At 45.3% G+C, this 14,017-nt stretch overlaps 1 protein-coding gene across 1 annotated transcript; it reads left to right on the plus strand.

Annotated features, from left to right (window-relative positions):
* The first annotated feature begins 2,008 nt into the window (after positions 1 to 2,008).
* Positions 2,009 to 9,466, plus strand: LOC142796363 (uncharacterized). Its single transcript, XM_075886805.1, has 2 exons — positions 2,009 to 5,626; positions 6,013 to 9,466. Exons 1-2 carry the CDS (start codon positions 4,378 to 4,380, stop codon positions 6,285 to 6,287), a joined length of 1,524 nt encoding a protein of 507 aa, XP_075742920.1. The 5' UTR covers positions 2,009 to 4,377; the 3' UTR covers positions 6,288 to 9,466.
* Positions 9,467 to 14,017: the final 4,551 nt, after the last annotated feature.

The following is a 14,017-nucleotide window of genomic DNA, read 5'->3' on the forward strand; positions in this document are numbered from 1 at the left end:
AGAAAAACTGATAGGCTATCAGTTTATTGACAGCTGTACCAGTCTATAGGTGTACCAGTGTATAGGTATACCAGTGTATAGGTGTACCAGTGTATAGGTGTACCAGTGTATAGGTGTACCAGTCGATAGGTATACCAGTCTATAGGTGTACCAGTCTATACGTGCACCAGTATATAGGTGCCCCAATCTGTTTAGTAAAAGCTCATAAGCGCATTGGTGCATGCTAAACCGACTGGTGGGTTCGCCACTGCATTAGAGCGAGCTGGACGGACAATAAAAGTGAACCCAAAAAATCTGACAAATTTCTTTTATTTTATGCTTCATGAACTAATTCTTGGACTTCATGAGGTCGTTAATTTTGTTCGCGAGCGCCTTGTTCAAAATCTTCATCTTTGCACTCACTTCTCCAATTGGCGCTGAGTTCTTCAAATAATGACTGAAGAAATCTGCATGATCAAAAACGAAGCGTAGTATGGACACTTGTTTGGTGACAATTATGTCGAAACAGAGGAGTAAATATGACAAAGAAATAAATACGAGTGCTATCACTGTCTTTCTTTCAATTTTAATTATTTTGTTAATTCTTGCATAAAAGCGCCCAACTCCAACAGGCAAAAATACGAGGCTTGAAGCCTTAGTAGTTACAACACAAGTTGGCTGTGGAACCTAGACTGAATTTACTGATATGCACAAGCATGGAGCCAATCAATTCATAAATTTTGGGCAAACTGGGAAATTTTACCTACCAGAAAGCACAGTGTATCTTTCCTTGTCTAAGGGAGGTTTAGCCTCTCCTTTATTGCGGTTGCAGGCTGCCCCAGTGACGGAGCGCCCGACTAGGCCTGCGGTGGAGAAAATGGCCACAGCCGCCTCACGCACAAACCAAGTTTCACTTTTCGTGCTCATTAGACGGCTATAAACGCCCTCAGATATGGCGATTCCTCTGCCCAGTTGCACCTATAAAACAAATTGAAGATAATGTGTACACAACAGTATGTCAATACACATTCCCTCATTTCTGCAGACACACTTATGACAAAGCTTACCCGCAGAGTTTTACAATACCTCTCCATTAGTGGGCACATAAGTGACAATTTGCCCTGGCAACTGTTCACTGTTCTCACACCCACTTGCGGAGACCACTCGGTGATCAAAACCATCAGTGCTGCCCCTCGTCATAGTGGCGGTGCGTGGCGGCCGCACGGCCACGGTTTCTGGTGGCTGGACGGCGGCGGTACATAGTGGTTCAAAGGTAGAAGTGCACGGTAGTGCGAAAGGCGCAGCTTCTTTTAAAGATGTTGGCCTGTGGCTGCAGCACTCGCACAGCACGAGCTTTTTTTCTGTGATAAAAATGCAGAGCATGCAGAAAAAGGAACTGTATCACAACCTTATTACAGTTGCATCCTAGGTCTGACTGAAAAGACTAGGGTGCACAACCTAGCAAGGCCAAATAACATGACAAATATTGCATGCAGAAGAGATACCATGTGAAAGTAGAATAATAGGCTGGGTGTTACGTTTCTAAGTCATGCTGTGATTATCAGGGACACCGTAATTGAGGGCTTCAGAAATTTTGTCCATGTGTTCTTTGACGTACACCAAGCTGCGACAGTATGGAAAAGCATACTTGCAAGTGATTAGGATGTGTGCATCACTGGGAAGTTTGAGATATAAGCTTAGGTTGCATTCTGCTTTACAGCAAAACTGTATGATCGACATAAGAAAACTGCAACGTAGTGATGTATACAACTGTAGCAACAGTGCATGAAAAGAATTTATAAGGAAATCACCAAACCTGTTTAGAAAATTTTGTTGCAAAGAGCCTCTTCAAGCATTCTAATGCGCTCCAATAGCTTGGCGTTTTCCGCCCTGAGCAAACTGACATCTTCTTTGAGACGTTCTGCCTCCGTCTTTTCTTTGCCAGCATCACCAAACAGGAGGTCTCGATTCCTTTTCTTGAAGTGCTTATCAACAGCCTTCTTTTTCTGCTGAACAGTCGCTTGATGTCGTGTTTCCTGCAAATGCATAGCCAACCCAAAATGCAGTAAAACCTTGTTAATTCGAAGTCACTGGGACTGCGAGAAATCTTTGAATTAAGTGGGCTTTGGATTAACAGAACATACAATCAATGGGGTGCAAGGAACTTGCAATTCTTCAAAGCAATCAGGGCTGATTCTTTACTGTGCTGGCTAGCTTGCGGCTCCAAAGGTTATGTTTTCCTGCAATGCCTGGTCTTAAACACGAAGAAATGGTGAGCTTCCTTGCTGCCACCAAAAAAAAAAAAAAAAAAAAAAACGCAGGCGTAGTAAACAAAAATGCGTGCCTGCAGAAAACAATATGTGCTTCACTGCAATAGAGGAATGACAAGCGGGCAACAAGTCACCTAGTCCTCGCTGCGTCAGCACGTCATCGATCCGACTATTCACCAATTCTCCCTGGTAAAATAAAGAATTGAATGATGGCCAGTGTGTCGAAATTGGCGATGTTTTGGCTGAAAAGCATGACCATTGAAGCTTTTGCGCTAGTTTTCGAAGTAGGCGTTGCAAGCAAGAACTCTGCCAGCAGTGCAAGTGCACAAATTGCTGGAGCGACCGGCATTTGGAGGTTCGTATACATTGCGAATTCCGCCAAACTGCCCTTCATTAAATTTCTTTACAATCCCAGAAAGAATGGGTAAATCATAACGTGCTGAGGTTGCAAGAAACGAGCGACATAATGCCCACGCGTCACTGCCACTGCTTTATTCCAGTGAAACACGTTTTTTTTTTTTTCCGCACGCGCACGTTTAGGTTGACCACGAGACCGTTTTTTTTTTTTTTCGCTGGAAGTGGCGATCGAGGCTGGAGTGCTGAATTTAGCTGCCGCTCATTAGTATCACTACGTGGCATTGCCATTTGGCTCTTGAGAGCACTTGTTTTCACCTGTTTGCGGCGAAGTCGGGAATTGGCACGTACATGGCACCCAAAGTTATCCCATTAACCGGACTGGTGCAGACCGCCGCTTCTAGATGTCCGTTCAGACTTACATTGAAAAATACAGGATCGCAGAAATATTTGAATTAAGCGGGATTTCGAAATAACTTAGTTCAAATTAATTTTCACAGCTTATGGTTTGAACAAGGCGCACGCATTGTCGTGCATCCCATCCAGTCAATTGTATGAAAAAAGTGGCAAAGCGGCACTGATACTTCGTTATAAGAATAACATATAAGTAGCTATTCGACATATTACAACTTAATCACCACCTTCAAGAGTAAATGTGACTGTACCGGCGCACGTGCGTATAATGTATACATATATGTATATATTAGAGCATCGCTGCTCCGTGCCCGACTCGGCAGGTCCATATCAAAGCTGGCTCTCCGTAATAATCACGCCGCTAAGTATCACATCGGCTGCATGTGAAAGATTGAACCTACTTCTTCAAACGACAGATCCTCCACTTCTGAACTGCAGCTTTCAGACGAGTCACTCTAAGGTCTTTGAGGAATAGATGTTCGCTTTTCCGTAGCTTTTCGAGCATCGTCCTCGGTTTCTAAAAAAAAAAAAAAGATCAGTGGATAACTTCAGGCTGACTGCTTCCTCCTTTTCTTTTTGAATGTGGAAAAGAAGAAGCACACTCACCGTAAAGCCTAATCACTTAAGCATGGTAGTGGCCGCAGTGCGTGTCATCTTCCCAGAACACTTTGTACCACTTACGATGATTGAAATCGCTTGTATCTTTCGGTTCTAGGTGCTTACACGAAGCGATTGGAACAATCCGCTTTTGATTATTGTCACGGAAACGAACGAATGCGAACATATCGTCAGCGTACACGTGCGCTACAAAGCAACACAGAACACACACACACACAAAAAACGTGCACGGCGATCACAATGGCGATGGTGGTGTCCTCGGTGAGTATTTTCAACTTCATTAAAACAAACTCTATGATCAAAACAAAGTTATTTTGAGTTAAAGTAACTGAAATTAATTTTTAAAATTTATTGCATGCCAGAAAATTGAATATCAATAATATAATTTATATGCTTTTATAATCCCAGTAAATATTAATGTAAAACAAACAAGTAGTGTTGCCAGGTGTCGCTCACGTCGGCCCACACCGCTAATAAGTTGTTTCATCGACATCAGGGCCTCATGGCAGTCTCGCCTTAGAGCACCGGCTGGTCTCGCTGCATGTTTTATACTAGTTGACGGCACCGCGCACCATCTTCAAGGCAAGGCAAGCAAGGTGTGAATGTGAAGCTTCTTTTAAGGGTGTACCCTACCTCTGTCAATGCAGCTTGGACCCACCTAGATTGTTCATCGTGGCCTCAGTTTGCGTGGACACCATGAAGCGCATTATTTAAATTAAGTTAGCGTACAGCTTGACGAAAGATGGATTCAAGTCAACCCCTTCCTCGATCAAAAAAGAGAAAGCGCTATTTGGAGCCTGGATCACATTATGTAGTACCGCGGACAACGAGCCTATATCAAAAAGCGGCCGAGGCGCAATCTGCCAGCGAGCCATGCTCTAGCAATAATGCTCCTCAAACTTCAGCTGGTAACGGGGGTTCTGGTGTAGCGACGCTCGACACACGAAGTCTCATTGATGTAAATGGTGACAGCAATGAAAATACTGATCCAGACGACACCTACGGCTTCGAGGAAAGCTCGCTCTCAAGCGATTCCTACCAAACTACAAATTCGGCTTGCGACGATGCAGGCATGAGCGACCGCCATGTCGATAGCGACACAGATCGTGAGCAGGATGAAGATGAGTTTTGCCGCTTGTTTTCTGATGAGCGCTTGCCGAACTCGGACCTAAACGTCGGAGAAGCAATGATTATCCTGATGGCGTACAGTACATCTGCAGGACTGAACTGGACCAATATGGAAAAACTGGTGGGGGTGATAAACCTTTTTTTGGGAAGGCAAATTCTGCCAACGTCCAAGCACCTGCTTAGAAAGACATGGAAATCGTGGCTGGCTGGTACAGTCAAACGCCATTACTACTGTAAAGAATGTGGATCGATCGTACCCAATGCTAGTGAGAGGGACTTCGTGTGTCCACAGTGCACAGCCTTGGATCCCCCAGAAAATCACTTTGCCATGATTGATGCGAAAAAACAAATAGAGGTGCTCCTTTCTAGCAGCTGTGTTGCAAAAGGGCTTTTAGCTGCTCTACAAAAGAAGCAGTCACGTGCTCATGAGACAGACCTCACAGACATAACTGATGGCAAGTTGTACAAAAACCAGATGAAAGAAGCGTCATGGTCCGATTTGACAGTGACTTTCAACGTTGACGGAGCAAGGGCATTCAAGTGCAGCAAGTCATCGCTGTGGCCCATTCAGTGTGTTGTAAATGAACTCCCAGTAACACTGCGCTGGAGCAACATGCTACTTTGTGGCCTCTACTTTGGAAAGGGGCATCCGAAAATGGCACCCTTTTTGGAGCTATTCATTGAAAACATCAGCAAAGTTGGGGCTATAAAGTGGGACTGCAATGGTCTCAAGTTATCATCCAAAGTCAGTGTTGTTTGCTGCTGCGTCGATGCCCCTGCACGGGCTGCAGTACTCAACATGAAGCAATTCAATGGGTATTACGGCTGCAGCTTTTGTCACCACAAGGGCGTTTATATCTCTGGTGAGTATCACATCTGTTCAAGCAAGAGTTCAGTTTTAGTGTGCCCAAGCAAAAGTTTTCCAAGTTTCCCACATGCATATCTTTCAATGCATTCAGTGAGTTTTCGCCTTTTGCTAATTATGAGCAACAGTGGTACCATTTAAGAAATCTACTAACAATCATTTTAGAACAGTAAGCATTTGAAACAAAGCATACTTTTAACTACACTTGTAATCTTATGTAAATTTATAATCGTTTGATGAGCAATTGGACTAAACATAAATGTAAATATATATATTTTGTATGCTCACTATTGGGCAGCACTTCTGACTTCTTGTACACCTTTGGCAAACAGTGTCATGTTACAACTTTCTTGAAAGGTGCATTTTATGTTTTTTTATTTACAGGGTCACTGAAATATCCACTTTTGAAAGATGGCCACGAGCCAGAACCAAGGACGGATGCTACCTTTCGAAGGGACATGGAGGTATCCCTGGAGTCGGGTGAACCATCGCATGGCATCAAAGGGTTCTCACCACTTGCCCGGCTGCCAGGGTTTGATTTGGTGTGGTCTGTGTGCCCCGATTATATGCACAATGTGCTAGAAGGCGTGGCCAAGCAACTTGCCATCCTATATAGGGCAGCCAGAAAATATACGCAAGTTGGACCACAGGCTCACTAATGTAAAGCCACCGCGGTGGTTCACGAGACTACCACGAAGCATTAAAGAAAGAGGCTTGTGGAAGGCAAGTGAATGGAGGTGGTGGTCCCTTTTCTACGCTGCCCCATGCCTGGATGGCATCTTGCCACGTCTGTATCACAGTCACATGTGCCTGCTAGCATCATCACTCTACCTTCTTCTGAAGGATCAAATCAGCAGAGATGAAGTCAGGGCAGCGATGGACAGACTGTCCGATTTTGCTCTGAAGATGGAGCCTTTGTATGGCGCAGGTGCCATGTCGTTTAACGTGCACCAGCTACTCCACCTTCCGAAAAGTGTAGCAGAGCTGGGGCCACTGTGGTCCCATTCTGCATTTGTCTTTGAATCTGGCAATGGTACCCTTCTGAAGCTAATTAGCGATGCTAATGGTGTGCCATCACAAATTTCAGAACGCTTTGTGATGAAACTTCAGCTGAAGAGACTTGTGAACACCCTTGATCTTTCCACAGGGGTCAGAACAACCTGCCATCGCTTGATGACCACATCACCTCCAAGAATTGTCGACACACGCCCCATGGGAAAATGTGTTGTGTGTAACACAGTGAAAGAGAGTGAAAGGAGTGCCTTTTTAGAAAAATTAGGCTATGTCCCGACACAACTGGTGAGGTTCCAGCGCATCATGGTGCACGGCGAACATCTAGAAACAAGTGACTATAGGTGCACAAAAAAAACGAGAAACTGTTTTTTCAAATGCAAAAATGGCATGTATTACACACTGCTACATGTCTATGAACTGCCAGACTCTATGTGTGTACTCATGTGTGTGCGACTTGCGTCTGAACAATACAAGAACACTTCTCACATCGGTCTTTACACACAAACTGAAGAAAAAGTTCTTCTTTTACCAGAAGATCTGGACAGAGTGTGCGTGCAGATGAAAGTTGGTCGTGCTTGCTATGTCGGTGATGTACCGAACTTGTTCGAAAGAGATTGATTACCGGGGGTCAGTGACAAATGTAGTCAAAATTTAGTTTATCATGGTAGTACAATGAAGAGCTAACTTCTCATAACCTTTGCCAATACAGTCGTACCCTGCTATAACGAACTACGCTTCAACGAAATTTCCGCTACAATGAAAAATTCACGGTTCCCCATCAGCAGTCCATAGGAGTCAATGCATAAATGTTGTCGCCAAATGGACACTTCTGCCGTCCCGCTTCAACCAAATTTCACGATGCAATTCCAGGTTCAGATATTTATTGCTATACAGGAAACCCTATCTTTAACATTTTGATGCATTTTAATAACCTGAAAATAGGTCGACAAAGTCTAAAACACTTGTTGGCACCACCAGAAACCACCGCTGTTCAGCAAGCATTGGCGTTTCTATTGCTCAATAGTGGTGGCAATGAGACTGCCCTGCCAGGCCCTGCATTTGCCACTGGCTTGCTTTAGAGGTGCAGACAATCGGAAGCTGAAGCTCAGTCGCTCAGTTCATGGTTTCTTTCACGCAGCTACTGGGGGCAAACGCGGAGCGCTGCCTTTTCCGATTCCAATGCTTATAATCTTTTTCGCGCTTTGCGAGTGTGGTACCTAATCAGAGCGGCTGGTCATTCGTATTATCAAGCAAGTCAGCTAGCTACGAGTGATGGACGATAAGAATGGCATAGAATAAGGCAAAAATCACCGCTCCATGATACCCTGCCTCCATCTCGGTGTTGTCGGATACACTTCGATGGCGGACAGCTGCTGGTGTTAACGTGTTAATGCAACTGTTTGGTACGTTCACGAAAGCGATTGTAAGCGTTGTTTCGGCATGGTTTTCATCGTGGCCTCGCTATGCATGACTGTGAATCGTGTCGTGACACTGCTGGGAACGAACAGGAAGCAGCAGACACTTTTTTTAATTTTAAGAATAAACGTTCCTTTGTTTTGCTAGCTCAGATCAGCTACATTTTTTCAATTTCAGTACTACTGAATTCTCGCTTCAACGAAATATTTTCTGCGTCCTATGAGTTTGGTTGTAGCAGGGTTCAACTGTAATATTCTCTTAAGAACTTTTTTGTGTTGTTTGCAGCCAAATGCTTTAACATTTATTAGTACATGCTTCTTTATGTTCATAATTTTTGTAGGATTATATCCAAGTATTAAACAGGTCAGAAACACTCCTTAGACATAATGAAAAGACATTCTGTGGATAACAGATGCTCCTATAAACCCCTCGGTCAAACCTTGCAGCGGTGTGCAGCAAAGAGAGTTTAGAAGTGATGTACAAAGTTGTGAATTACTCAAGTGCCCTCTTTTCATAGAGATGCCTCTGCTCGCTTTCTTTGAACTTTCAGACCCCTGCTGTATGTTGTAAAACAACAGATAACATAAATCAGGAGGGGTGTTTCGATCAGACGTGCTTCTTGCCATAGGGTGCTGCCACATGCTGACACCGCTCTCCATAATGTGCTAACATTGTGTAGTGAGTCGCACTCATGCATATGAGAATTGCAACAGGTAAAAGTGATCACATGTGCTCTAGGTCATGATGTGTGCTTACTTAGCTATTTCTCATGTGCCATCCCTCCCTATGTAACCGCCAAGGCACATTGGGATGAGAGAAGAGACCACTTAAAGTGCGCAGCAATTTCATGCAACTCGGGTCGCTTTGAAATTTTTGTGGCAGTTGATTTGTGAGACAATGAACTCTGATATTAAGGTCATTTGATGATTACTTGGAAAAGTGGTTTATTTCCCCTTAAAGGATTTCATTCAGTATGGCTTAATGGCACTGGCATAGTGACTCGTCATTAAAGGCAAAGCACCATGTGGGGCAGTGAGGGGTGGCTTGAGTTGTGAAAGTAAAGAACTGCAGCACCCAGACACTGGGGCTTTAACCTTCATACATTTTTAAAGAATTGTTGTGTCAGCATGCTCATTTCACACTAGCACACAATTGTGCACTTATCATGAAGTTTGGTGTCTTGGCATGTTTACTGACCTTATAAGCTACAAAATAGAAAGTCATGTCTGTATATTGCTGTGTGATAAGTTTTATTTGTATTGCTGTGTGAGTTATGTTTTACATGGTATATTTGTATGGCTGTGTGATAAGTTATGGTTTAATGTTCCTGAGACGCGTTGATTCATTGACTGTCAAAATAAACTGTTGGTATGTGGCACCTGTCACGTACCCCTATTGTTTATTTGTACATGTAGAACAAGAAATGATCATCCAGCCTGAAACCTGCTTTGCATGACTAGGCCTCCTTGTGCTCATCTAGAGGAGGAGGAAACAAAAAAACGAGAAGGCAGGAAGGTTAACCAGAAACACTTATGGTTGGCTACCCTATATGAGGGATCAAGGGGAAATAGAACTACCAGAAATAGAGGAAAATCAGGAAAAATCAAGAAAAGAGATGCAATGAATTCATATACTGCTTAACACCGCCATGGAGTATTAAACAGCATTGTATGCATCCTAAAACTACCAGTGGCACTCTGGATGATGCATCATACGAGGGTCACCAAGTTTTCAGTTTTCAACTGCAAAAAAAAAAAAACTGATATACAGCATACGTAAAATGACCGATTGATTATATGTATGTATGTATATATATATATGTGTGTGTGTGTGTGTGTGTGTGTGTGTGTGTGTGTGTGTGTGTGTGTGTGTGTGTGTGTGTGTGTGTGTGTGTGTGTGTATCAGTCTCATAGGAAAGCTGGTAGCACTGGTAAGACTTTGTATCAGTCTGATACAAGACTGGTGCAACTGGTAAGCAACTGTACCAGACTGATACGAGTGTGTACCAGAACTGGTAAGACTTTGTATCAGTCTGATACAAGACTGGTGCAACTGGTAAGCAACTGTACCAGACTGATACGAGTGTGTACCAGAACTGGTAAGAATTTGTATCAGTCTGATACAACACTGGTACAACTGATAGAAAATTGTATCAGACTGATACAGACCTCTATCAGGATTTTCGCTTGGGAGTAGAGAGGCCACACGCTGCCGTGTTGCAAGTGATATAGAGCGGGGCTGTAGTACATGGCTGTAATGAAACTTAGCCGCTAGTACGTTATCTTGCACATTACTGCTAAGTTTATTGCAACATTTCACTTTCTGCTGCCCTGCCACTTTCCTTGGACGTCCTGTGAGCATTCATACTGAGCCCCTCGGTAAGCCTGGCCTGCGTCTCGCCAGACTCGTTGGCTGCACTTTTATTTGCCTGCCATGCTTCCGGTCCACTGCATCAGCATGCTTTATCAATAGAAGTAGTGCGTCAGCACCACTCCTAGTTTTGATGTTCTTCAGATGGGAAATTGCATCTTTTAACAACTGGTCACTGGATGAGCTGCTGGCAGTTAGGGGAGCAATGTGTTGAAACTCGATGAGAAACTATTCTTGCATCTCTGCTAGTTCCTAAAAAAAGTTTCAGTGTAATTTGCTTGTAATGCAAGCATTCGACAATCTTTAGAGTACATCATATTTACTTCATAAAAAATTATGTTGTGCTTAATTTGTGCACAAAAATATCAGAAGCCCTGTTCCTTGCTTATCTGACATTATGAGAGCTACTAGTATGTATACAAGTGCAATTTGTTTGTTCAAGAGGGTGACTTGCTCAGAAGTGCAACACTGTTATCATACCATGAATACATGTCATAAACATGAAGTATAGAACACAATGGGCTGCATAAAAGTTGGCGCATTGAGACAGCAGCGTAGCGCATGTGTTGGACTATGCAGGTCCCACTAAATAGACATGCGTGTACATATAAGGTACTGTTAGGATTCACGCAATTTTTCACATTATGCAGAGTTCAAGTAAAGTTGATTGTGGAACATTGTGCTGTCCACAAACTGCGATTGCTGTCTGATATGTACCTTGGCTGACAGCCTTTGCAGAGGAAGGAGCACTAGTGGTGGAGTCGCTACTGTGGCGCAGCTCTAGCCATCCTCCATTTCCACTTCGTCAGGATGCACAGGGCCTTGTGGGGCAGGCAACGGAATGGGCTCTTGCTGGCTCATCGGCATGAAGTACTGAAGGCTGGGGCATTGGTCACCTGCCGCCATCTCACCAAGTGACAGGCAGTCTTCTAGTCTGAGCACTGCATTGTTTGGAAAAGGCCCCCCAAAGGCTTTCTGCACGACAGCTTGGTGCTTGCAGAAAGCACTTAGGTTCCCTGTCCAGCAGCTGCATAGGGGGATGCTAGCAATAACCTCATACGCTGGGAATTCGGATGAGCAGGGAATCCTGTTCATAGCGTCATTGCCCAGGAAAACGATAGACTCCCGAGGGCTGTGATGTGATTGTGCGCATTTAAAAAGTGCACCACTTTATCAGCCAGAAAAAGATGAAGATAACGCTCGGTTGCCGCACGCGTGGGCGTGAATATTTTGGTCCAATGAAGTCCCTCCACGGAGATTTAGGAGAGCCACTGGAGAACAGCGAAGCTATTGGCAGACGTGGCCGAGTCGGGACCGAGTGAAGAAGGTGGCCAGCAGAGCTCATGCATCAAGGTCTCAGCGGGCTCCCATTTGGACACAGACCTTCTTCTCGTCACCTGACGTGGGGCAGGCTGGTTCTGGTCTTCTGGCATTGACCAAGAAACGTCTCCGGCTTCGTGTGCGAGCTGCGGCTGCCGAACACCGAAAGGTCACCGACGTCAACTAGCCCAACGCTTCCTTCCATGCTAGTCAACCACGTTGGCAGCCGTGTCTGCAGATTCGCTAGGGAGCCACCGTACGAAATTCTCTCGTTCTTCGTAGCCAGACCGCTGCGCAACACCAAACAAAATGTGTGACGACGACGTGGCCGCTCTCGTGGTTGACAGTGGCTCCGGCATGTGCAAGGCTGGCTTCGCCGGTGACGACGCACCCCGCGCCGTCTTCCCATCTATTGTCGGCCGTCCCAGGCACCAGGGTGTCATGGTTGGTATGGCATAACCTGGTGACTAAAGGGTACTTCATCGCTGCTGTAAACAAACTTCTCGACCCCTCGAAACGCCACGGGAGCATCACAGTTTGGCAACCCGTTGAACGCACCGATTAAGAAATGCGGAAGACTCTTGAACGGAAAGGAATTCCAGCTTTCCTTCGTAGGTTCTGCAGTGCGGCAGAGTTGGTTGAAATCTCGGCAAATGTTGGGCTTTTCCAGTCTATAGCATATAATGGCCACGAAGTTTTCTTTCTTCATTACATTCCAGCGATGTGAAGGGTGCTGTTCTCGTTTCACCTTGTAAAGAGAGTCTGCTTTCTTCCATGCTTCTCGGTATATCGCTTTTGCTGCACATTCTAAACTCAAATTTGTTTTCGCTTCACCGTGATTGCGTCTGCATGCTTCTTCGACGTAGTATAACAGTCCAGCGTGCTCAATTGTCTCGACGTAGTTCGCCATGTTATCCGTTCAGCCCTGTCAGCAACGAGCACGCCCGCACACATCGTACACAACCACTGAGAACCACCAAACAGCGCGTCGAGGCCTCCATGTTATCCGTCCAGGTCTGTTAGCGACAGTCACGAGCGCACACATTGAATACAACCACTTTCAACCACCAAACAGCGTGTAGAGGTCTGCAATTAGCAACAGGGGGAGTGTACGGGATATGTACACTGCAGTATAGGCTTCGTACTTCCACTCATGCTCTACTGACAATGCTGGCAGCCACGCGTTTTGCCCTGCAGGAACAGAGTCGTGGTGCAAACATCAACGCGCTAAAGCACTTGGTGAACCTGCACCACGCCACACACCTCTCCTGACAAAAGCACAGGGATTGGCTGTTTTGCCCATTTATAAGCGGCTAACGGGTAAGAAGCTCCTTGCTCGATGCATCAAAGGGAAAACACAGAACGCATCGGAATCCCTGAACAGAAAATTTTGGCTACTTTGCCCCAACACTAAGTATATTCACGAACGGTGTTCCCCCTCAGGGGCGTCTGCGCAAGTAGGCGTTTGGTGTGTAGCGACACCACGGACCCAAGCTAACGGGGGAGTTTCTACTCCCTCTCACGCCTAGCCGTGCGTGGCTTTGCCGTGTCCGGGGAAAAGGGGATCCTGGGGGTTGAGCCGACGCTGGGTGATTGGACCGTTAAGGCTCCCCGGCAGAGGCAACACACCCCTTTGGCCCCGGCTTCACGTAGACGGCACCCCTGGGCTGACCCACCCAGGGGAAATCGGCAGTCGCCTTTTCCTATCTCTCTCTCCCTATATCTTCGTCTTTTGTTCTCACTTTACATCTTTCCTGTCTTCTCCTCACTTCATTTTACTTCCAATTTTTCCTGGCGGCAAGGGTTAACCTTGTGTGGCTATCCAAACTAGGATAAACCATATTGGGTTATAGTAACTGCGTACTGCTGGCGTTGCGCAGACATGCCCACATGCTCTGCCACGTCCCCTCGTTGGACTCCGTGGTGAGTGGTTGGCGCCGTTACCGAAAAATATACATTTTCTCATGGGATCCCCGACCACCTCTTTAACTGATCGTGCTTCGAAAAGGATACGCACCGACGCAACTTTCCTACTTTGGCCCAAAAACGAAGAAACTTTCCCAAAATACCATGTCCTCCACTGCGAACAATCATCTACAAAAACTAGAGCAATCTCACCCTTCCTTGTGGCCAAGTGCTTGAGAGAGACCATTGGAACCGGTTATAAGGCCACGAAGATGGCAAGTGGAGATCTGCTTCTCGAATTAAAAGACAAGGAACAGTACAATAAACTCTCGCACCTCGTAGCCTTTGGTAACATCCCCGTCTC

Source organism: Rhipicephalus microplus, chromosome 2 (assembly GCF_043290135.1).
Source record: "Rhipicephalus microplus isolate Deutch F79 chromosome 2, USDA_Rmic, whole genome shotgun sequence".
Classification (NCBI taxonomy): domain Eukaryota; kingdom Metazoa; phylum Arthropoda; class Arachnida; order Ixodida; family Ixodidae; genus Rhipicephalus; species Rhipicephalus microplus.

Coding starts and splice junctions, on each gene's coding strand:
- LOC142796363 (XM_075886805.1), top strand. CDS start 4,378: ATGGATTCAAGTCAACCCCTTCCTCGATCAAAAAAGAGAAAGCGCTAT. Junction 5,627..6,012: donor CAAGGGCGTTTATATCTCTG/GTGAGTATCACA, acceptor TTTTATTTACAG/GGTCACTGAAATATCCACTT.